Raw genomic sequence first — 24,877 nt, forward strand, 5'->3', positions numbered from 1 at the left:
CAGTCACTATCGACTTCTCCACAAATGGATAGTCTGTTCTCCTAGAACACGTGTTTTCAAAACGCCTATTGGATACAACGTGATGAATGTATTAGGAAACATTTTTTATAACGCGGATGTCCATTGGAACACATTCCTGCGGAGGGAGCTGGTAGGAACGTTGGGTTGCTCGGTCAATGGCCAGGGTCAACGGCGGCGTGGTGTATTCCGCAAATATGCCCGACTGTGAGGGCGGGCACAAGCCGGCGTGAGTAGGTTAAACGTTGAGTTTTATAAGGGCACCACGGGGTGACCAGCCCCTCCCCACCCAGCCCCACCCCTCCCACCCCCACCCAACGATTGTTGGTGCTCAATGCATCCCTATTATCTGCATATTTTTCACACGTAAAAAAAATGAGTGATCCAGACGTTGCAGAAAATGCATCATCTTATCCGTATTTAATCTCAAAAGTAATAGGAGTCACATTCGGCATCTCCCACATCAGTGCAGATGATTATGGGAGTCTGACTGTCTGCGAAGGCATTTTTTCGGAGGAGAAATTGGCAGAGCCCTATAACGGCGATGGAATCACGACGCACAAGTGCGACGTTTGGCCCACGCGTCAGAGGCACCGAAAGAGAAATTGTCAGAGTGATCTGGTGCCCACGTGCTAACCTGATCCTCAAACACTGAAGGGTATGGGGGTTACGGCTGGCGGATGCACGTGGGGGGTGATGGGAGGGGGTCCAGAGGTGGAGGGTCACAGGGAGTGATGAGCGGAAATCATTTAGGATATTAGGTCAGGTTCAATGACCTGATCAGCATCAGCCTCTCACCGGATCGCTGCTACGGGCAGTGCAGTGGGAAACCCGCTGCCATCAAATAACAACGTACGCACACATACAAAGACAAAGATTCCCCGTATAGCCTTAAAAGACTGCTGGGGCAAGTGCTGTTAGCGAGCACCTATGAAGGCCGGCACGGGTCGCAAGGGGGTGGATGGCCAGCATCACGCCCGGCCGATATTTTCCACCACACAAGGTACTCATTTGAGGCTGAGTCGACCCAGGGGAGGAGGCCCAGAACCAGTTCAGATAATCGTCACTGGTATTGGCCATGAGCGGGAATCGAACTCGGGTGTCCAGGTTCGTTGAGCAGCGCGCTAACTGCTACACTACCGCTCCCCACGTATGCGCACACGGACACACACACTTGTCAGCTTGCTCAGAGTGTAAGCACAACATTATAATGCTCCTACTTGTCTGTTCCGTACTGTTGGTCATTAATGTTTTTATTTCAATATATATACAAGTAGACCCATGTGTGTGTGTTTCCAATATTTTAAATAGAAGCCCAGATGGAGTCGTTCATTGCCGTGATATTTTGTGCATATGCAGCTTCTGATGTACATGCTATTCGCTTAGTTTAGTAAATACAGTAAGCAGCGTCGTTGCGATGTACCCTTTAGAATGTTACATATATCATTAAACCTCATTTGCCAGTACCAAAATATAATAATAGGGTTTTCCCGTTTTGTATTGTGGTTAATGCAAACATGAATCCTTGTAAAAAGGTTTCAGTTTTGTTGCCAGGAAAAAGGGGAAAAACCCAATGTTACATATGTTGTTGAATGGACACCATTGGATTGTAACACGTAAAAATGTTTGCACTGATTGCAGATTAAGTTTAATTTTGATGTGCACATATGCAATATCTGCCCATCGCTTCTTTGATGCGTCCTTAAGTGCATCTGCAAAGAAAGGAACGCGTGTGCAGAACGTATCACGAGTTTCATAAGTTAATGAGCACTGCACATGCATGAAAATAAATGTTTAGAGGGTCAATTCCTATACTGGAACCCAAAGTGATGTGACGACTGTTCCTTTTGCTTGTGCGTAAGTGTCCGTTGCCGTTTTGCTGCTGTGTACCAGCTGTCCCGTGCGTTTTCGGGTTATCCCGCGCGTTGTTCGGCACGATGTCCGACGTTTTGCTGCACTTCCTGGAGAGCTTCCTGAAGGGTTTCTGACAAAGCTCCCAGCAACGGGGAGCAAAAACGTCGGACATTTTGCCAAACAGCAAACCCGACATCAACGTCACTATGCAGCATAATAACAAGGGCACTTGTTGAAGACAGACCGGGATCACAAGGCAATGAAAGAGAGGTGAGTTGAGGATCAGGTTGGAGTGCTTTAAAAATATATAATTTGAAAGTGAAGAGCAGCATGCATTTTGCCTTATGGAGGAAATATTTGTTTTGGATAAGTGCATATGTCTACATAGGCCGGGTTCATCCTGAAAGAAATAATTGAGGCTTTTCAGGGTATATAAGCGAACTAACAATCATATCAAATAAAAGGTGGATAAGTGTATTTGTATATTGATTGGTGATAAGTTTGCATTGCTGAACAATTAGTATGCCGATCTGTGCGTTCGGGGGGGGGGGGGGGGTCTGGGAAACTACCTCAGTGATATTCCGTGATCAAGATATTTCCCCTAAATTTCAACGTTACCGTGGTCTGACGAGACCGTGTTCCCAACTCCAGTACAGTGTACTTTGAGTTGAGCCCCAGTTCGAATTGCAGAACAACGCTAGTCAATTGTAGCAAAGGGGACACTGAAATGACAACAACAACCACAAGAAAAATGGACCAAGGTGATAGATCACGCACAAGAAGCGTGGAGAGATTACACGCTTGGAATTACCCCGAAAGATGCACCACCTTCGAAAGATCCGCAAAAAAAAGCCTGTTTTCTTGGTAGTCAAGGTTACTGCTTCAATCGCATGACCTCCCCTGAACCTCCGGCTTTCATGTTAAAGGTAAGTGCTCTTCTTCGACACCTCAGCTTGCTCTCGGAAACGATTGTCGACAGGTATCGGCAAACGGCGTTAATGAACGCGGCTCCGTTCAACGAATGTGTTTTTTCACCGTCGCTTTGAAAATAGGACCCGCGTCCCGTTGTGTGCAAAGAACATTTCTGCTGGATTTTGTCTTCAATCGCCGGATCTGTTGAGGTGTAACGATGCTTCGCTAGGCAAATGATATAATCATTATTCACTGCTGTTCTCTAGCTGTCACATTGTTTTTTTTTCTTAAACAGATTATGAGTCTCTTTTCGACATCGCAATACAGTCGTCCAAAATTATTAATCTTAGATGGGAGCCTGCCTTTTAACTTTCGGTTAGTATGTCCTCAGAAGTCACAAAGCCCTCTAAGTGGGTCGGCATCTCATTGCTCGTTGTTCTGAAGCAGTGCATTTTGTAGGAATGGTCAAATTGCATTGACTCTACCGAGATCAGACCTCAGCCCACTTTTCCTTATTTTGTACTACCATCACCGATTAGTGGCAAATTTCTGCCGCATAAAACCAAGGCAGACATCGCAGAGAGCATGTTATGGAGTGCACACTTGGGCAGACATTAAGGTTAACCATGTTAATAATTTGACAGAAGATTGTTGTACAAAACTAGCCATCAAACAAACATTAAAAGTAAGGACAGTTATAATATTTGGACTTGAGCCTGCAATTGTTTTTCTTCCACTTGGCAAACAATTCCCACCCTCAAAATACATATTTCATGATAAAGGCCTATAGCCTAGGCTATAGGCTGAGCACGGACAAAGCAAATAAAACCCATTACATATTTGTTATAAAATACTAAATTGTTTATTGTATTCATTTGTTGGAAGCTGCATTCGAGTGGTTTTCATGATTCTCATTATCCCAACCGAGAATGAGATTCTGCCGACCTAGTGGAGTCGCCACTGGGATGTAAGGCTCTCAATGGTGGATTCCAGCAGCTACGTGTGTCTGTAGCCTTGGTGAAACACGTGTCTGCTCCCTACATTCTGGCTCGGCATGGGCCCTCTCTTCTTGCCCGAATGAATGCCACATCAGAATTCCAGTTGGAATCGGGCCAAATTCACGTTGTGGGCATCAGCGGGGTTAAATTTCCCACACTAACACAGCCACCTCGCTCGCCGAGCTCGACGATGCTTCTCTGCGATCTTACATTAACATGTTAATCTCTCACATTAACATAGCCACCTCCACCCACACGTGGAGGCCGTTCTCCTATCTTACATTAATATGCTAATCTCTCACATTAACATAGCCGCCTCCACACGATCGTCGTGGAGGTCGCCCTCCGATCTTACATTAACATGCTAATTTCTAACATTAACATCATTAGCCCCACCCACTTCGTTTATGCCTCTTGGGCTACACCCATTTTAAACCTTGAAAACAGTCTGCCTCAGCAGCTTTCCCCCTCTTTTTTGCCTCCTGATGACGATCGCTTGTGTTGTGATCGAAACGTCGTAGTTTTTTTTTCTTTGAACCTATCGACGTGACTTCTGCAGTCACGAAAGCTTGAAGTCAAGATTCTGATTCCAGTTTGGGAGCAGCAGATTTTCAAAACAATAAACACATTGGAGTGTTTTAACCTGTTCTGTTTAACATTTTCTCTTCACCTCTGCTGTTGTAGTCATCAAATGAAATGTGACATCAGAAGTACAAATTGCATTGGAGGTGGGTGAGTGACCTCCCAATTGGCCACAAAGTGATGATTGAGTAATGGGCTTCGGCATATCCCACGGGCTCATTGATCAAAGTGCTCGAATGGATTTCATACCATCCTTGTCACTTAAAGATTTTCTTATTTTGCTACAATTGGAGCCCCTGCTTTTGAGACAGCTATCAAGTGAACCGTTTTTGGTCTGTGTGCACTTGTGTATTGGTTTCCGTCACGATGGTTTTACTTATGTAGTGTGATGGACGGAGGCACACACTGGAGTTGGATGCAATACGTTTATTTAACAACTCCCCAACAGGGTAACTCACTATACGTACACTGGTTCTACTGCTAAGTGAATACTACACAGTTAACTATGTGAGCAGCGGATTAACTACATGAATGGGTCAGTCAGCCTACACGTTGCCTGACCCATGATGCCGAGCGAAGACCGAAGACCCGGAGATGACGAGACGCAGCAGCAAAGGTTGATTCCACCGACGAGCCTCGATTGCTTACGGGGCTTCCCCTTAACCCCCACCCCCCGAGCGCGGCCTTGCTCCGCCTTCGGCCACGCCCCCTTCTGGATCTTGCCAGAAGGCTCTCGGCTCCCCGTCATGTGTCCCTCGAGCCCCCTTCAGCCCCCTTGCTACTCTGTCTCGGTCACGTGCCCTCTTGGGTTCACACGGAGTAGCACGTTCTCACTTGCTCCCCTCCAACCCCCACCAGAACCATGCCCCCTATGGCCAGCTTCCATGTCTGGTGGCGGGGAGGACTCCCGACGTGCATTTACCCTCCTACGACAGTAGCTAGCGCTAAGCGCCATAGTGACACCCATAACGTCACTACACTTATATAATCGCTGAGCCCAGGATACAGAGATGAAACCGCTGGTCATGTGTCACAGACTTATGTAGAAACAACCGAATAGCACGATTGCTACAGATGAAAACAGATGAAGCCATTTACTGAAACAGCATTTTTTTTATTCCAGGTATCAGACATTTGAGCTTATTCAGAGGAAGAGGGCAGCAGGGTGGCATGGGGGTAACAGGTGTGCCTCGCGGCTAGAAGGCCCTGGGTTCGATTACTGACCCAGGCACCTTCCTGCATGGAGTCTATATATTCTCCCCACTCCTGTTATGCATGTGTTTTCTCCCATAGTTGAAACAAAAAGAACATACAATACAGTTCTGAGGGAAAAAAGACAACTTCAATGATATTCCGTGATCAAGATATTTCCCCTATATATTTCAAAGTCACCGTGAACTGATACCACGTTCCCAACCCCAGTTAACTGGATTGTACTTTGAGTTGGTCCCAGTTTTAATTGCAGAACGCGAATTGATTTAAGTGTAATGTGAGGGTATACCTGGGTGATTGAATGGTCACAACTCGTTTATAATGATTGGCTCTACCGGTCCAGGTCCATAGCCAATGGGGAGAGGTGTAGGGGCGTGGCCCTGACGTAATGGGAAGGTGACACCTGGAAGGAGATGATTGGCCCTGCTGGCTTTAGCCACAGCCAATGGGGGGATGAGTTAGGGGCGTGGTCCTGGGACCGTAGGATGGAATCTGGAAGATTCCAGGGAGGTTACCCAGGACTGGCTGAAAGGCACCACGTGACCCAGGGATTAAAAGGGGTGGAGACGGGCAACACGTGGTCAGAACTGGAACGAACGAAGGTAGAAGCCACGCAGGAGCGGGGGTCCAGAGCCTGCCACGTGGCAGAGCCAGTCTCTCTCTCTCAGCGTGAAGGAGTTAGATAGCAGAAGAGTCCATATGATGAGAGTTGTGAAAGAAAGATAATAAACAAACCTGATTCAGAAGTTGCTTCCACGACCTTTATTACATAAGCAAAGTGACGTTTCCGTGATTTATCCGAGTTTGCCGAGTTATTGCGCAAGTTCGACAGAATACAATTTTCAGCCTCAGATGTTAATCACCTCGCCTGGTATACAGGAGGTCATGGGGTTGATCCCCGACCCTGACGCCTGTACATTTGGAATTTGCATATATTCCCCGTGGTCACGTGGATTTTTCTCAGGGTCCTCATTTTTTTCCCCTCCACATTTAGAAACACGCGTTAAGAGTATTTTGCTGCTTTGAATTTCGACATGATAAGCCACTGCATTGAGCTATTGATTGTGGCCAGGTCGCTTCCAAAAAAGGGCTTATATAGCTTGGTAGGCCTTACCTGGTACAATAAAAAAAAAGTGTAATAGTTTTAAACTAAACTATTACACTTTTTTTTTAAATGTTCCCACGGCCCACAACATTACTGACCATAATACATTTGAACTTCTGCTCATTCCGAACTGCGATGAAGAGAATTCAGGCCAGGCCCATGAAAGTGAAACTGGCCTGTTGAATTCTTGCCTCCAGCCCGTGATGACAGCCAAGTTTATGGAAAACGTAGAAACGGTGCCTGAGAGGGGGAGGGGCGGGAGGCAGTTATGGGTGTGAGATGTTGCTTGTATGACCTTGTTAAGGCTCCTTGTGGAGCTCACTTTCCACCGGCTGTGGCAAAAAGCGGCGGATCGGCTGCGAGTCTCACGACCGCTTTGCAAGTGCTCGCTGCTTCAGAAAGCTTTTCATGTCATGTTTATTATACTGTTTACACTGAACACAGCAGATGACTAAACTCCATAACGTTCATTCAGATCTTCGAGTTACGAGCCTCAAGGGCCTACAGTCGGGCTAAATTATTGTGCTTCGCAATGGACGACGGAAACCATAACTGTTTTCTTTACTGAAGTTATGGAATGCTGAACAGGCACAACTGAAACTGTTCACGTTCAAAGGCATTTACGCAACCTCATGAAATACAGCGAACTTTTTTCATTTTCTAAATGTTACACAGGAACGGCTTGTTTTATTTCGGACGTTTCAGCAACATTTCCAAACTGAAAAGACGTAATCTCGTCAAAAGTGTGCCCATTACCTACGTGGCAGTGACCGGTAACCACCTCAAGTTGCATAACTCTGGGAGAGTGGCAACTGCGTTCTGCTTCATGCGTTGCCATATATATCGCGAAGTAAGGTAAAGGTGCAGCCCTGCGGTCGCTCTCGCCACGGATGATGAAAAACGCCTCCACTAGAGGGAGCTCTAGAAAGCCCCTGTATTGGGTGCATTGTTTGGACAATTCTGCCAGGCTCGCCAGACATTGGAAGGGGGTGGGAGTAAGCCACAGCTTGCTCCACCACCACCACCACACGCAACATGCCAGTTGGATAATTGTGGTGAACCCACTGAAACTGCTGTGGGGTGCGGGGGGGGAGTTTAAGAAACTTGCACCATTGTTTCAACTGCCGCGCCGGGTGGTCGAACTTAACTGATGACATGTACGTTGATGAACTTATTTCGCACCGTACGTAGCTAACCGTGATAATCGGAGATGCGGGAAAACGACAACAAAAGTTCAGTGACTGCACGATGTTTGTGTATGTATGCATGTATATTGAACTTCATTCACACTGTGCATAAGCCAACCGTGCTGATCAGAGGAGCAGATGAAGGGCAACAAATGAAACACAATAAGCAGCTCCAAAGAAAATGCTTAAATCTAGTCTTAAAAGTGCATCGCTGATGTTGGCCGTGAGCGAGAATCGAACTTGAGTGCATGACATCTCATCACCACGCCAGCATTCCTGTGCCTTGTATTCAAGTATTTAACCTGCTGCCCGTATTATTATTTAATTTTGTCAATATTTATTTTCCAGTGATTGTTGCAAATGTGCTCCCCCCGCCCCCCCCCCCCTCTGTGCTGGACACAGAAGGTTCATGGACACGATGATAGAAGAAATTCCGGGGGGTGCCTTCAGTGACCTCCCCAACATTACAAAAATGTGAGTGCACATTTTTCATCGTCCTGCGACTTGCGTTTACAGCCCGTGCTGCATCCAAACATTGGCTCACTCCGGCTCGGTGGTGTCTGTAATAGTGTAGGGGTGTTACGGGAGGGAAACGGACAAGTACACAGGGGTGTCTACATCCACGTCCGCAAACGGTTACCACCCTGGGGGGCTGTGGGGGGATGCTGTGATCCCACACAGCCCCACCCCTCGGTGGCAAATTGGTATAAAAGGAGGGGAGCGAGAGGGCTCGGGGAACAGTGTCGGGGAGCTAACGAGTGAAGAACCAGTGAAGACTGAAGACCGGCAGATAGGCCCTGGAACTCCTCTGACTCGCCGTCCTTCTCAGGACCAAGCAGGGCAAGCCAGTGGCGCGGCCCCAGAGCCTCAGAGCCGATGTTCTTCTAAGAGCCGGGTCTGTCTGGCTGGGTGTCGTGACCTGTGCCTTGACCAGGGCCGGGTCAGATAACCTCCCCTAGCACCCTTAACGGAGGACCTGGGGCCAGACTAGTTAGGCAGATAGCCTAGGGGTGTATCGCAGTCCAGTACGGGTGAAAGGGGCCATTACCCCTTCGAGTGTTGTATACGTTGCCCTGTGCTGTGTGAAGTTATAATACATAGTGTGCCTCGACTACGCCATCTCTGTCGCTTGTGAACCCACTACAAGAGGATTGCTGTGATATAAAGTTCATGGTACCATACGATAGCAAATCTCACAATACCACAACAACAATATCAGTTTCCCCTAACACTTGGAATTGTATTTTGTTTCTATCGCATTGTTTTTGTGTTTTAATATACTTCCAGTATGAATCTATTTTACTTAAAAGTTTTCAATTGCAGTTTATTCAACAAAAGCTGCCTATAAGTCTTCTAATCATTGCAACTTTACTCTGCATAATGCCTTCAATGCACATCAATCTACAGTGATTACAATGCCGTCGGTTACGCAAGAAGTATGTTAGTAATTACATTTTACTTAGGAAGTTCTGACAATTACTCAGGAAAATATTTAGCAATAGCTTTTGTATGTATATTGGACTTCTTTCGCACCATATGTAGCCAACTGTGCTAATCGGAGGTGTGGGTGGAGAACAACAATGGGAATGAAATATTTTAGATGAATGTGACTAAGATAATGATGTTTTTTTTCTTACAATTACTCGCCTTTTGCCCGTCCAAGGACGGGTGTATTGCAGCCAATCTGAAACTTGCAAGCAAAAAGCAGACCGCGACGTGATATTCATTGCATCAATTCGTGTGCAATTTGTAAGGGCGCGGTGACACAGACCTATTTCATTTAAAGGTTATAATCCCTTGTTCATCACGACGTCCTTTTTACTTCAATGTCTCAACAGCGTTACGGAGATCGCGTGACGTGAGGGTTCTGCCTTTGTAGTGAGGGTTGTGAGTTGACGCCGAGGAGGGGGGAGGAGGCGCCTCGGCCCCCCATGTGGAGTGACGTCACCCGCTAATTATTATGAATGGGGGGGGGTGTCCATTTGGAGGACGTCACCTTATAATGAATATTAATGAGGGGGGCAGTTCGATGTGGAGTGACGTCACCTGTTCATGATTATTAATGAGGGGGGAGGGTGCTCCATGTAAAGTGACGTCACCTGCTCATGATTATTAATGAACGGAGGGTGCTCCATGTGGGGTGACGTCACTTGCGCATGATTATTAGTGAGGGGGGGAGTACTCCATATTGAGTGACGTCACCCACTCATGATTATTGATGAGGAGGGGTGGGGGGGTGTCCATTTGGAGGACGTCACTTGCTCATGAATATTAATGAGGGGGCTGGTCGATGTGGAGTGACGTCACGAGCGTTAAGGACAGACATTCCTGGGTGATTTTAGTAGGTATTCTGGGTCTTATATTTTCTATATTACTTCCCACCCCCCATTATCTTCCTTACAATGTAATTTTTTCTCCATTGTTGAAAGTGGGGACATCCACATACGATCCTTCATGAGTGATTAGAATCTGCTTGCTTGGAATCAGTGTCACCTTTCCTACCAACTGGAATATATTTTTTATATTAACCATCTTGTTCATGAACGTAATTAACGATTTCCCGTATATCCAATTAGCACGGTTGGCTACGTACGGTGGTAAATAAGTTCATCATACATACATACAGTTGGTAATATTGGCATGTTACTTGCATCGATCACACTTGCCTGTGTGATCACTTCCTATGTTGCATTTTCTGGGGGCAGAGCCATTTGGGCTGTAATTTAAATCTGTAAACGATGAAAAAATACAGCACAACAGCACCAATAAGGTGGCTGGAAACAAATAGATTTAACAACACACAACGTGGTAATGTAGTCCCCATAGTGTAAAGGTACTCGTCCTCTCCATGTATGGTATTCCCAGAAGCATATACTGTTGCGGCAGTGAACTTTGATAACTGTATTAATGAAGTTTGACTTAAAACATTCGTGACTGCAGGAATTCATATTCTTGGTTCTTTCGGTAAAGTCACGTAGATAGAAATTCAAATCGCAACACAAGCAGTCTTCTCTCTGCTTACGAAGACCGCGCGTGTTGATGAAGACCGCTTGTGTTGCGATCGAAACGTCGTGGGTTTTTTGCTTTCATTTTTAAGCTAAATTTTTTTTTAATTCATTACATTTTTATTCTCTATCTACGTGACTTTACCGAAAGAACCAATGATATGTATTGATGAACCTAAACGAGAACGAGCTGGTCTTCAGTTGAGGCTGTTTTTATTGTTGCTTGTTGGGATGTCTGCATTCTCCCAACTCTGAGTTGGTCAAATAAATAAATAAACGGCCAAACATTTAGTTCTACTGAGCTGGTGGTCTGGATGAGACTCAGGAGTTCTAGTCCGTGTAACGCACCCCTTTGTGTGGTGTTAAAGCTGAGCACTGTCCATCAGAATCAGGTCAATCCAATATTTATTTATTTACAATTTCTCTTTTAATCTCTCCATGCAGTGTCCCCATCTGGGCTCTTTGTTGTCCACTTTCTGTGTTCTCTCATTTTGAAAAAGGCGCTCATTATCTTCATGTCCCTGCCATCCGTGAACTCAAGAGATCACCTCCGCTCTTGTTCACCAGCATGACGCCAAATTTATCGTAAAAAAAGATTCAATTTTTTATGCATTTGGTCTACTTCATCTTCGTAGCTCATTGTTTGAGAAATCTAAAAAAAAAAAGTGTAAATCTGCTTTTCAGCTAAGATGTACATTTAAGAAGTTTATTGTTTAAATCAAAAGCACATCATTCAGATGAAGGTCGTCAAAATGTGGCGGTAATTGATACATTAGCTTTTATAAGCTTCACAGAAACTGAAAGCCTTTAATGATTTGGAAAGATGTCGGCAGTCACTGAAAGGGAAATTGAACAATGAGGGCTCGCACAACCATGTGATTTGCGGCAATATTAGATTAATACCATCTCAGTGTTGCCTTCTCACAAAGCCAGCTGCCTAGCAGCCCTGTAACACCCACACACACACGGGCACGTTTTTAGGTGCTTGCTTGAGTTGCAATGAAAACGTACAATTTTTTTTCTTCCAGGAAAATCATGTCATGCTAAGCTGCGTTTTGAGCCGCCGTAGAGCCTCCCTGGCAACATTTCTCCACTTGGCCCATTAACCACCGCTTTGGAGACGGGCAGCAGAAAGGGAAAAGAACCCTCCTTTTTGGTGCCGCGGTTCTGTCAAAATATTTAGTCCAAAACGTTGGCCAGGATAAATCCTGGGGGCACGGGTCCCGTTGGGGAAAGCTATTGGATATCGCGCGGTAAAAAATTGGCTCCAGGCCGGCACTGTTGCCCCAGGAGTGTGGCCGTCTTTCAGTGGAGGGGCCGGGCCCGCAAGACGCCTCCTGACCACTGACCTCGCATCAACCGCAGCACACAGAGCGCCCTCCTGTACGAAGGCGAGGGATTACGACACGGGGGGCGGAGTGGGGTGGGGCACGCTAGGGGGGCACGCTAGGGGGGCACGCCGCTCCTTCCAGGGGGGGGTGGGGGCGACCCTGGCCCTGGTGGGGAAAGTCGAACACTTCACGCAAAAGCGGAGGGATTTGAGAAGCGATTTAGTTTGGCACCAGCTGGGATGGTGAATAAAAAAAAATTGGCTTTCATAAAACGGCCGTCGAAACGAAACGCAACAGGCACTTGGGGCCCTCCCGACGCCGACTCGAAGCCTCAAACCTCAGCCGCACGTCACAGCGGGTTTATTTAATTGAATTTTCAGTCGCTGAAAAATCGCTTCGAACGACATTTGTGGTCGCTTATAGCCAGACACGGATTTTATACCTACAACTGAGCGTTCAACATAACCATAATCGAGTATTTTCCATCTGTGCGTGAAAAATAGCCCATATTTGGTCTCTTTGGGCAGCCCTGTTGATGCAATTTGTCGGTCACCTGACACTATCAATGTTTAAGGCAAAAACCAAACAAAAGCTGCTATTGCCATCACAAGGATTACATTACACCCTGCAAAAAAAGCCTGGGCAGTATATATATATAGCACATACTTGATATATTACGCACAAGCCAAAGCGATTTCCTGCTCAAATGAGTGTGGAGTGGCGCTCCTTCTCCTTTTCTCAGACCTGAAAATACTTGTAGAAATTCCACATTACTGTGACGAGGAGTGCCTTCCCCACAAAGGCGGTACCCATGCGATTAAACCTTGGCGGGTTTAAGGGTCGAGTAGAAGCCTGACCACCAAGCCTCCGAGAATGATTTCGTTCCACCACCTCCGGTCTCAACCAACACCACCCCCACCCACCCCGTGTCCACCTTCTTTGATGCCTTTTCTCAATCCAGATTCTTCTCCATCGCCACCCAGCTGCGACACGTTCAGGCGAATGCTTTCTCCAACCTCGTGGAGCTCAAGTACCTGTGAGCATTGCAACGCAGACACACATCCGCTAATCCCGCAGGCACATCATTTAGTAGCACTCTCAAGTCTGTTTGTTGTTCACGCTGAGCGATCACTTGAAGCTCATTGCATGAATTTGTCTAAAATTAGTACAAGTCGTGTCCGCGATAACACGTGAAATGCGTGCGCAGGCTGAAGAGAGACTGAGGCACGTGGGTGCCATGTACTGTAGAAGCATCCAGCAGCATCCCGATGCCTTGTGTGATGGTGCCACACCGTGGCAGTCACACGACCGCTTATTTTTACTCGCGCGACGTAGATCCGCTTGCTCGATCGAGTTATATCCATTTCGCATCCGCGTTTTAAAAAAAGGCGTTCCCTAATATACATTCATCGCATTATATCCAATTTGCGTTGTGAAAACACGCATTGTCGGACAAAAGACTGTACTTTCATTATTTCAATTCTGTACTATTTTCTAAAGAGGGTGTGAGTTTTCTTTCTTGTCGTTGATTTTTTTTCTTTCCATTTACAGAGAGATTAAACACGCAAAGAATCTTACTCACATACATCCGCTAGCTCTCCAAAACCTCCCCAATCTCAAGTACCTGTAAGTACTCCTGACGACTTCACAATACGTGCTTTTATTATTTAATTCACATTTACATGACATTTCCTTTGGGGCATATTTTGCTTCATTGCGCTAATTTTTTGTTCAGAAAATGTTCTTGGTAAAATGAACACCGATTCATAAATAACGCCGCGAGGTTTCCTGCGATGTTAATGTCTGCCATAATTAGCGTATCAGCAGGTGTTAGTTGAGCATTGAATATCCATTGAAATCGGACGACAACTCATTTCCACTTGGGGCCAAAAATATTGACAAGATTTTGTCTGGAGGCGAGGAAACGGGCACAATGAATAATAAATGACAACGCACAATGGTCGACGAAAAACAATTAGAGAGAAAAGGTGCAGACCTGCAATTGCTGGATTACCACCACTGCAGGTGGAAGCGCCTCCACTAGAGGGAGCTGTAGAGAGCATCACTTGGGGTGGTGTCTTGGTCTATTCTTCCCCGCTGGCCTGGCATTTGTTGACCAATATATCGCTTCTGAAAAATAAGTCAATACCTCAGTGGGCTCGACCAAGTGGCTTATCGCGTGGATATTTAGAACAGCCAAATGCTCCAAGTGCATGTTACTAAATGTGGAGGGAAAAGCCGGAAGACCTGTAAGGAAATCCACACTACTACGGGGAGAAATGCAAACTCCAAATATACAACAGGCGTCGACGTCGGGATTGAACCCACGACCTCCTGCATACAAGGCGAGGTAGTTAACATCTCGCCGCCGCGGCACCAAAAATTGTGCATCGCTGACGCCGCTCTGCTCTCTTTGTCGCTCAGCACCATCACCAACACTGGGATCAGCAGCTTCCCGAACCTGCGATGGATCCGCTCCACGATCATGGGCTTCATCCTGTGAGTGCATCACCAGCGGCCGGCCGCATTGATCGCCGGCTCCAAAACCGCGCCGAGTGACCCCGGATTTGTTGTTGACTCCAAAGCGAGCTGCACCGCCACCACCACCACCTCCACCTCCACACGCCCTGCACTGTGAACACAGCGAAACGCCTCGCAGCCACACTGATTTTGCCCGAGAATCTTCCCCATTACTGGAGATGTCAGGCATCCTGCAAATAAATACGTTGACATTACATTTCTGTGTAAAGTAATACCCCGATTTACATCTCACCCGCTTTTTATTTTGCTTCGCAAATACGTCGTCACTTAATTCTCGATTTGAAGCTTTCGTGACTGCAGGGATTCATACTCTTAGGTTTTTAGGTAAAGTCACGTAGGTAAAAAATAAAAAATAATAGTAATAATAATAGAAATAAAATAATAAATCACGACGTTTCGGAGGCAACACAAGTCTCCGTCATCAGGTGGGACCATCACAGCTAGATTTACTGTCTCAAGTCGTCACTTCATAATTGCCACCAACCCGATTTGCGTCGCCTCAACCCCACGGCGTCATCCGTACTTTTTTGTATCCGTCGCCTCGGCCTTCTCCTACACCTACCCTGTAAATCACTTTGATATACATCGTTTAGATATTCGGTGAACCTTTCAGGAACGTATCCCGGACGTAAACCGACGTATTACTGTAATTAACATCGAGCACATTTAACGAACACGTAGTCAAGTTTCCCATAGATCACGTGACTTCTGTGTGGCCACCCCCACTCTGAATCCCTCCCCTTTCCCAGCCCCCTGTGAAAACAGACTCTGCTCCGTGTGGTTCACTTGTGTCTTGCTCCTTCCTACTCTCTCCCTCTCTTCACTATCCTATCATCATCATCATCACTGTCTCATCTCCGACATCATCCTTCTCCCCTTCCGCCCTGTCTTGTTCGGCCCTCCTTCTTTCTTCGTTTCTGCTGCTGCTCATCTTGTGCCGTGCTCTCTTTGTCCATTTTGGGGGAATTTCCGTCCCAGCATCCCATCCTCTTGCTGTTTCTTTCTCTTTTTACATTCATTGTGGTGTGCCCACGGGTACGAAGTTCTGAATTAATAATTTAATAACGTTAAATAATTCCGACAATCACCCTGAAGCAAATGTGGAGGGGCTGAGGTTCACTGGACGGGAAATGTGGGAACGTTTTTTTTTTTCTGAAAGAGAATGTATTTTGTTTATGTGCGTAATACATTTCAAATATGAAGGGGAAAAAAAACGAGAGAGCATACCAACATAGCATGTGGCGTCCAAGGAAATGGGTTTACCCAATTCCATTTGACCAAATTCCATCAGATAAGTACACAGCTTTAGAATTGATAGTGCGCAAATGCATGTGGATTGTAAAATATTCATCAAAGTGATCGGGGAAAGAATGTTACATTTCCTATTGTTGACAAGCGCATCTCAAATTTCATTAAAATGTATTAGCATGGAGCTTTAAGCCATATCCTGTCAAGTGCAGGGTAATTACTTAGGCCATTTTTTCCGACTTGCATCCAATTCTGACTTTCTCGAGTTCCGATTTGGGAAAGCTTTTACTGCACCATATTATTTGGATTTATGTTGTAACTGCATCTCAAGATCATATACATAAATAGTATGCATACTTTTTTTATTAAGAGAAGTAGTCACAGGCAGTGGGAAAAAGATGGTCTTCAGCTTGGGCTTGAACAGGGACAGGAAGTCAACAGTACAGATGGCTGGGAGAAGGGGTTTCCAGACCAACTGTAAATATTAGGTAGACAGTTTGATCGATGCACAACTCATCTTGGCCACGGTGAACTATTTTTACATTTGGAGTTCCTTCAGTTAAAATAATCTAAATTAATGAAACCATATTCTTCACGCCAAATGATCCAGAACTCTCACATTAATCACAGAATGGATCATAGCCGTACGATGGAGCGACCGGTGAGGGATAGACACACCTCTTGAAGAAGGGTTAATTTATATTCTTGGTTCTTTCGGTAAAGTCACGTAGAAGGGAAATAATAAAATAATATAAATATAAAACAATTTATTTTTATTGTTTTATATTTATATTAATTTTTTATTTTTTTATATTTATATTATTTTATTATTTCCCTTCTACGTGACTTTACCGAAAAAACCAAGAATAGGAATCCCTGCAGTCACGAAAGCTTTAAATCAAAATTTTAAGGGTTAATTTGTTCAACTTTTTTTGTTCTCATCGTGAGACAATTGAATAAGGCACCGATCCGAGAGCCACGTGTCTGCCATGCATGCACGCATCGATTAGCCAAGGTGGGATTTGACCAGCTTCCGATTGCCATTGTCTGTCCGCTGATAGGGTGACGTCTTTTCTTTGTTTGCCCCAGGGAGATGGCTGACAATCTCAACATGCCCCTGATTCCTGCCAACGCGTTTGAAGGCCTGAGCTCAGACACCCTCATACTGTGAGTGTTCCACCAAAACATATCGGTTCATTGGTTGAAATGTTTGTCTTGTACATACATGCGGGATATTTTTGCGTGTTACATGATGAAGGGCATTTACATTTGATCATGATGGCAGTGATGATGATGCACACTAACAATAAAACAATAATGAAGTGCCTATACATTTCAGCCATGTGAGACCGTACCATGGAATGGAATTCAATAGCAGTGACGTAATCACGATACCAAGGGGGTGTATGAGCACACTTAATTGCTTGGTAGAGCTTTCACATTCGTTCTCTTAGCTGCCTTTGAGATTGTAATGTTACACTTCGTAGGCAGACAACAACATCCTTTCGTTGCAAATGGATGCACGCTTGAGGAAGGCATTGCTCGGTAGGTGATCTGATAAACGAGAAGCAGCTGCAGAAGTCTTGATCACATGACCATGCAATTGAGAACTCTCGGCTTCCCTTGCCCTGTGAGTAAAATCAATCAATATCCAGCTGTAAATTAGGGAGCCCAAATGTACTCAATTTGGTTCTCAACATTTTCTAGTTATACGCATAGAAATCACAAAAATATTTTTTTCACAAATTCTGTTTTGTTCAGGCATTTTGAAATATTATGACAATCACTGATTCGGTCACAATCATAAAATTGTACGTCAATGTCCAAGTGCAGTGTGCACTCGGATACAATGATCACAAGTAATAATTTAGAGTCATTTGTCAATCCACTTCTGGATGAAGATCCTGCACGTGCCATGTCATTCACGGGGGTTGTTTGACCCTACTTCACCAAACTGGTCAGTGCGGGTTTGCGAAGGGGTGGCACCCAGGATTGGTTAAGATATTATTCGCCATTGATGTTGGAATGTCCAGATTTTTCTTGCCACGTTTAATTTACACATGCTGCACGTCGGGTCGGTCACAAGCTATTGTACGTACGTTGTACTTCTTTCGCACCGTACCTCGCCAATCGTGCTCATCGGAGGGTTGCCGGCCGGTTTGTCACAAGGGATGGCAATGGTTTGGGGGAGCCTTCATCCAGCAGTGGATTCATGATGGCCGATGACGATGATGGTCAGAACAATGATTGCCCACATCTCGTTTGCTTACATCGTTGTACAACAGGAGGCTGTACAACAACGGCATCAGAGAAGTGAAGAGCCACGCATTCAACGGCAGCCGACTCCACCGAGTGTGAGTCATCTCTGGCAGCCGCACGTCATTCACGTTGTACCATTTCATTTCGCACCACGCGTATATGCGCCGCGCGGTATATCTCACGAAAGTCTGTGCTCCGCGGTCTTGTCATTCCTCCCGCGCAGGGAGCTGTACAGAAATGAACACCTGCAGAAGCTCGACAACAACGCTTTCGCCGGCGTGCTGAGAAGTCCGGACTACCTGTACGTTAAACAGGGCGGCTCGTGCACACGCACAGACACACTTGCGTTATGAAGCCTGCCTCAGTGCTCTCTCGCGTAAATGCAGGCTGTCCGATAGTGCATTTACCAAAGAGAACGTGGAATAGTTTAATGTTATTCGAGATACTGACATCAATTTAACGTGAATGCATGTAATAGACTTATAAGTTTGAGTTATTTTGTTCATGGCCACTATTAGATATTCTCGAATTATTAATATATATCTACATCACCCATCGTTGACTACAGTCAATCAAATTCGGCGTTCAAACTCTGAGAAAACGTTTTCCAACACAGCTGTAGGGACGGATGATGACACAGCATAATAAACAATACGATGTTTAAGTTCTAAGACTTCACAAAAAAAAACCCACAGATAAAAAAAATCTGATGGTGGTAAGTCGGGTGAAGGGGCGAACTTGTCATTATATCAGCAACTGGGGTTTCTACTAAAACAGCAAAAAAGTAGCAATTAATATTGACAACAATTTAAAACGTTTAAGTCTAATGCATATATTCACATCAAATCCTGGTTGGAGTTTGACGAAGTCCATCATCTCTTCGGGGTCAATAAACCTCTATGTGGGGGAAAGTGAGGTTATCCTATGGATTTAATCTGCTCGCACCATAGGAATAGAAAGAATTTACACCACAGCAATCAGGGTGATTAAACAAGATATGAGTACCGCCCCAGTGAACATCGGAGCAAGAAATCACTTCGACCTTTATTTAATCCTTTATATTAAGTTCACTTGCTTGCTTGCTTAGGACCGTGCAAATCTTTCGGTCGTTTTTTAACCCACTTCCCGTGATCTAATCGAGCTGACATTTTCCACACAGACTCGTTGTGCGTGAGAATTTATTTTCGTGAAAAATGTTTTCCAAAATTTTCCACTTTTTAGGAAAAAAAAATTTCATATTTAATTTCAAATACCAATGTGATAAAAATGAAACTCTTACTCAAGAAAAACTGAAATGAATAATAAAATGAAACCGATGCCACGCATATAAAGGATTTATAGTGAAAAACTTTGTTTTTACGTGTGAATTTTTTTTTTACTCGATAATGACGACGACGATGCCAACGATGATATTGTTCTAACTCATAACAATATGTTGAACCCTTTCTGGCGATAAAACAGCTGTGTCAAGATGTTGAAACACCAAACGGAATCCTTATTCAAGGAATCCTGTCTGCATTAACCACACGTACCTGTGACAAACATGCAACAAACAAAACATGCTCTGATAAAATATGGCATTGTCTTTGAAACTCCACACCATAGACAGCTTTTGGTAGAGCAATCAGTTTCAAAGACAATGCAAATATTATCGGAGCATGTTTTTTTGTTTGCATGTTCACCACCAGCACGTGTGGTTGATGCAGACAGGATTCCTTGTTTTAACATCTTGGCACCTGTTTTACTGCCAGAAAGGGTAACACCATTTGTTAAATTTAAAAACTGTCAAGAAAGCTCCCGTATTGTTCTAACTCGTTTTCCCGCCCTCCACCACTGCGTGGGACCTCCAGTGACGTGTCTTGGACCGCCATCGAGTCCCTGCCAAGCCAGGGCCTGGACAACCTGCGCATCCTGCGAGCCGAAGCAGCCACGCGCCTCAAGCATCTTCCACCAACGTCGGTGCTCAAGGCCCTGCTCAACACGTCGCTCACCTACCCGAGCCACTGCTGCGCCTTCCGCGGCATGAAGCGGCAGCTGGGGTGAGCCTTTTGCCCTTTGGCTCCTTGGCAAGGCCGAGCTGTGGCTCATTTTCTTTCGACGCTTTGTTTTTTGTGAACGCCTCCACGGTTCGTCCCCCAACGGCCGCCCTGGTCGACATTTGCGGGAATCTTGAACCCAACACGAACGCACGTGCGATCCGCGCCGCAGTGGACGTAAAATAGATTCCGGCGAAAATTATTCGAGAAAGAGGTAGTACCGGTCGGTGTCACAGTCCTAATTTGGTCAAGTTTCTAAATTGCTCTTAAATTACTTAGCAACTACTTACATTCAATACATGGATAAAACCTAAACATTACTATTGTCTCTTACTGTGAAACTACTGCAGGCTACACCATTGGAACCTCATGCTTACCCCGAGCTCTCATACTCTGATGGTGCATTGTCTTTGAGTTGTGCGCCTTTTGGCATCATGTGGTCCAACACCATGTGAGACTAGGCTCTAAGGAAAGCTGTCTCGGGTGTGGACCAATCAACTTTAAGGACAGTGCATACATTATCAGAGTTATGTTTTTTTTTGCATTCCGACTGCAGGAATTGTGGTCTATGCAAACATGACTCCTTGTAAAAAAGGTGTCAGTTTTGTTGCCAGATAAAAGGGTAAAAAAACAATTATCATACTGCAGGCTATACTCATCTGTGAAACAAATGGCCTTCATGATAGCCTTGCGCTGCTATAAGAACAATCAAAACTATGAATGGTTAAGAGTTGATTGTATTCACTCTGCATCGCATTATACTCTTTGGAACATTGAAATTCCACATCCTGTTTTTCTCATGTTCCTATCATCATCATCAGCCATGATCTATCCACTGCTGGATGAAGGCCTTCCTCTAAGCCATCACAATTCCCTCGCAGTTATGCGATGCTATTTTTTTCCTCTCTCAGGCGAGTTCCGTTTTGTTGCTATGACCTTGCTCGATTCAAAAAAAGTGTTTTGCGCTTATCTTCTGGACAACTATTAGTGCTGTCTTTTTGCTGGCTTCGGAATCCCATCCAAAGCGTTCTTACAACCTTGGTCGATTCTAGAAAAGTGTCAACTCTTATCCATTACAAACTTTAACAGTGCTGTCTGTGTCTGGCCACTTAACGTTTATAAGGCCTTTGGGCCTACTGTGCTCTGCCACGACAAACCAAAAGCCACAAAACTATTGAAGAGCATTACAGCGCAATCAGGAAAAAACCGTTGCAGCTGTACGACGATTACTCTAAGCACCGTCTCACTTAGAAGTAAATAAGAACAATCATAATTAAAACACAACATTGCAGCGGGCCCCTACCCCTTCATCCATCACTTATCCTCCCCTCCTCTGGTACATAGCTTAGTTGCATTGGGTCGGCTTTTTGCGATGGGAGATCCTCCAACTGGAACACGTGACTGGATGTATCAGGTCCGTGAGTTGTTCCATAAAAGCTTAAATACAAATTAAAAAGCAATTGCAAACATTGCTTAATATAATAAAAAAAAAATACAGGCTCGTTTAAAGAGAAAAAAACACACACAACATTGCTTTTGCGTGTGTTTTGCACTCTCTCGCCCTCAATCAAGAAGGTCGCTGGAGCTGCATTGCAACCAGACGACCCTGTACCGCTCGCGCATACGCAGGGCGGCGGCCCTGACGCCGGGCAAGGCGCCTCCACTCGGCATCGACGCCAACGGCAGCAGCGGCGAGGCGTGGAGCTCCGGGGAGGACGACCGGTCGGCGCAGAGCGGCCACTACTACTTGCCCTTCCTGGAGGAGCCCGAGGACACCAACGTCGGCTTCGGGGAGCAGATCCGCGTCACCAAGAGCAAGGGCTCGGCCACCTTCGAGCACTCCTACGGCGGTGACCCGTTTGAGTTCTGCGTCCCGCGCGACATCACCTGCTTGCCCAAGCCCGACGCCTTCAACCCATGCGAAGACATCATGGGCGACGAGTTCCTGCGGATGAGCATCTGGTTCGTCAGCCTCCTGGCGATCGTCGGCAACCTCTTCGTCCTCCTCATCATCCTGACGAGCCACTACAAGCCGACGGTGCCGCGCTTCCTCATGTGCAACCTGGCCTTCGCCGACCTCTGCATGGGCATCTACCTGCTCATCATCGCCGGGTTCGACCTGTACAGCCGCAGCGAGTTCTACAACCACGCCATCGACTGGCAGACGGGGCCCGGCTGTAACATCGCGGGCTTCGTGTCGGTGTTCGCCAGCGAGCTGTCGGTCTACACGCTCATGGTGATCACGGTGGAGCGCTGGCACGCCATCACCTTCGCCATGCGCCTCGACCGCAAGATCCGCTTCCGCCAGGCGCTCGGCGTCATGGCCGGTGGCTGGCTGTTCTCGGTGGTCCTGGCCGGCATGCCGCTCTACGGCGTGAGCAGCTACTCCAAGGTGAGCATCTGCCTGCCCATGGAGGTCGAGACGTTCGTGGCGCAGGCCTACGTGGTCACCGTGCTCTCGCTCAACGTGCTGGCGTTCGTGATCATCTGCGCCTGCTACGTGCACATTTACGTGACCGTGCGTAACCCCAACTACATCTCGGGCAACCAGGACACCAAGATCGCCAAGCGCATGGCCATACTCATCTTCACGGACTTCATCTGCATGGCGCCCATCTCCTTCTTCGCTATCTCGGCGGCGTTCAAGCTGCCGCTCATTACGGTGTCGCACTCCAAGATCCTGGTCGTGGTGTTCTACCCGCTGAACTCGTGCGCGAATCCCTTCCTCTACGCCGTCTTCACCAAGACGTTCCGTCGCGACTTCTTCATCCTGCTGAGTCGCCTCGGCTTCTGCGAGGCGCGAGCGCAGCTCTACCGCGGGCAGACGGCATTGAGCGTCCACCCGTCGGGCATGCGCAACGGCAGCTGGACGTCGAGCCACCGGGGCAGCGGTGGGACGGTGTACACGCTCGTCGCGCTCAACGGCAGGGACGGCGCGGCCGGCAAGGGCGGCGGCGGCGGCGAGGTGCCCGGCGTCGTGCCGCCGTGCGCCGCGAATCCCGGAACGTGCGTGCGGTGCGCCCTGTGAGTGGCCCGGAGCGCCATCTTTTCCCGTGGCTTTTTTTGTGATTCTGCGACCCTCGGGGCAAGCTGAAGGTGTCCATGTACGAAGTGCTGTTCAAAAGTGAAACTATCTTTGAGCAGAACATAAAAAACTCTTACGTCTTAGCGACAGATGTGGAACTTGGATACGCGTTTCAAACTGGTGAAGCTTGTTTTTGTTTGTTTTGCCAGGCCAAAATCAGTATGTTTGGAAAAACATTTTGATACAATATATATCCTTTAGTGTAATGGATGGGTGTGGGACATCAACCATATAGGGAACAACTTTTGGATACAGGGCTCAATGTGACTATTGGGCATCAGCCCCTCTGTGGCTCGTTGCCATGACAATATCACGGTGAAGAAGAACCACCTCTCGATAATTTCAACTGCACGCTGAGATAAGTTCTCTGCAAAAAAAATCCAGCCAAAGGAAATCTGCATCTGTTTTTTTTTGCCCACGAGGTTCACTTTTTTTTAGTCCGTTGAGACGAATGTAACTTGAATTATTACCGCTGCTGAAGAGCTTTACGGTTCCAAAATTAAATAGTTTTAAACAGTATGAGAGTTATAAATGCACACAAATTTGGGTACGTATGTAAAAAAAATGGAGAAAAAAATGTTGGTATTGTTTAAAGCAATCATCACTGTTGTCAGTGCCAGTTTTGCAGAATTTGACTCGCCAGGGCATGTCATCGCTGCGCATACAATATGCATCATCTTGATAATTTTTTGAGTGTATTAAGAGGACAGAGGTGAACGGTAATCCTGGGAACTCACATCACTGACAATCGGTTCCCCCTCCATCAAAGGGGCATTGGTTCCACTATCAGTGTCGAGAGAGATTAGGTACCCACACGTTTATCCACCAGGCGTGATCCACCAATCGAGTTGTGCTAAGGGCCCCGTTGTGTGCACGGCGTGTAGACACGAGTCACACCGATGAAGAAGGCTTATGGATGCCCCTCCACAGGCCTATGCTCGAAGGAGCTCGGAAGGAGGGGATGTTTCAGGAGACCGAGAAACACTTTGTTTTCAGTGACCCGACCATTTATCTTAATTTAATTTTTGTGCTGGAGGCCAGGGGGGGGGGGGGGGGGTTCATCCACACGTCGTCCATAATCCAAACAGAAAATGTGTACAAATGTATTAGCAGTTTACCGTACTTTTTGGTGATTTTTTTAATTGTGTTCGCGAATGTATTCATATTCTGTAATTAATTTGAAACTGTCGGGTGTTGTAACGTTATATCTATTTGCAATTGTTCGTACACTTTTTATCTCTGCGGTCCCTGTGCTATTGGACTCGATGCCATTTGTTGTCTCTTCACAGTTACTTTAAGTTGCGTATTTTTCTATCGCGTGCGGGAAAAAGCAAGTGTTCGCGTCATTCAGCAAGCTGCTCAAGCCGCAGCAAAATATTGCAAACGTATGTTCAAAAATACAAGTCTGTTGCGCTAGTTTTCGCTTGCTCTCCGATTTGTTTACAGGTTGTACCGCGTATTTCTCATCCATTTCGTGAATTAGAATCGCCAGCACGTGGAGTGG

General features: G+C 46.1%; 1 protein-coding gene across 1 annotated transcript; it reads left to right on the forward strand.

The window, feature by feature from the left end:
• Window positions 1-4,930: 4,930 nt before the first annotated feature.
• Window positions 4,931-24,401, forward strand: LOC144723731 (thyrotropin receptor-like). The gene is made up of 10 exons (XM_078602666.1): window positions 4,931-4,980; window positions 8,271-8,342; window positions 13,166-13,240; window positions 13,756-13,830; window positions 14,629-14,703; window positions 17,083-17,160; window positions 18,279-18,347; window positions 18,476-18,553; window positions 20,103-20,291; window positions 21,861-24,401. Exons 1-10 carry the CDS (start codon window positions 4,931-4,933, stop codon window positions 23,314-23,316), a joined length of 2,217 nt encoding a protein of 738 aa, XP_078458792.1. The 3' UTR covers window positions 23,317-24,401.
• The last annotated feature ends 476 nt before the right edge of the window (window positions 24,402-24,877 follow it).

This window comes from Lampetra planeri, chromosome 18 (genome assembly GCF_965212315.1).
Source record: "Lampetra planeri chromosome 18, kcLamPlan1.2.h2, whole genome shotgun sequence".
Lineage (NCBI taxonomy): Eukaryota > Metazoa > Chordata > Hyperoartia > Petromyzontiformes > Petromyzontidae > Lampetra > Lampetra planeri.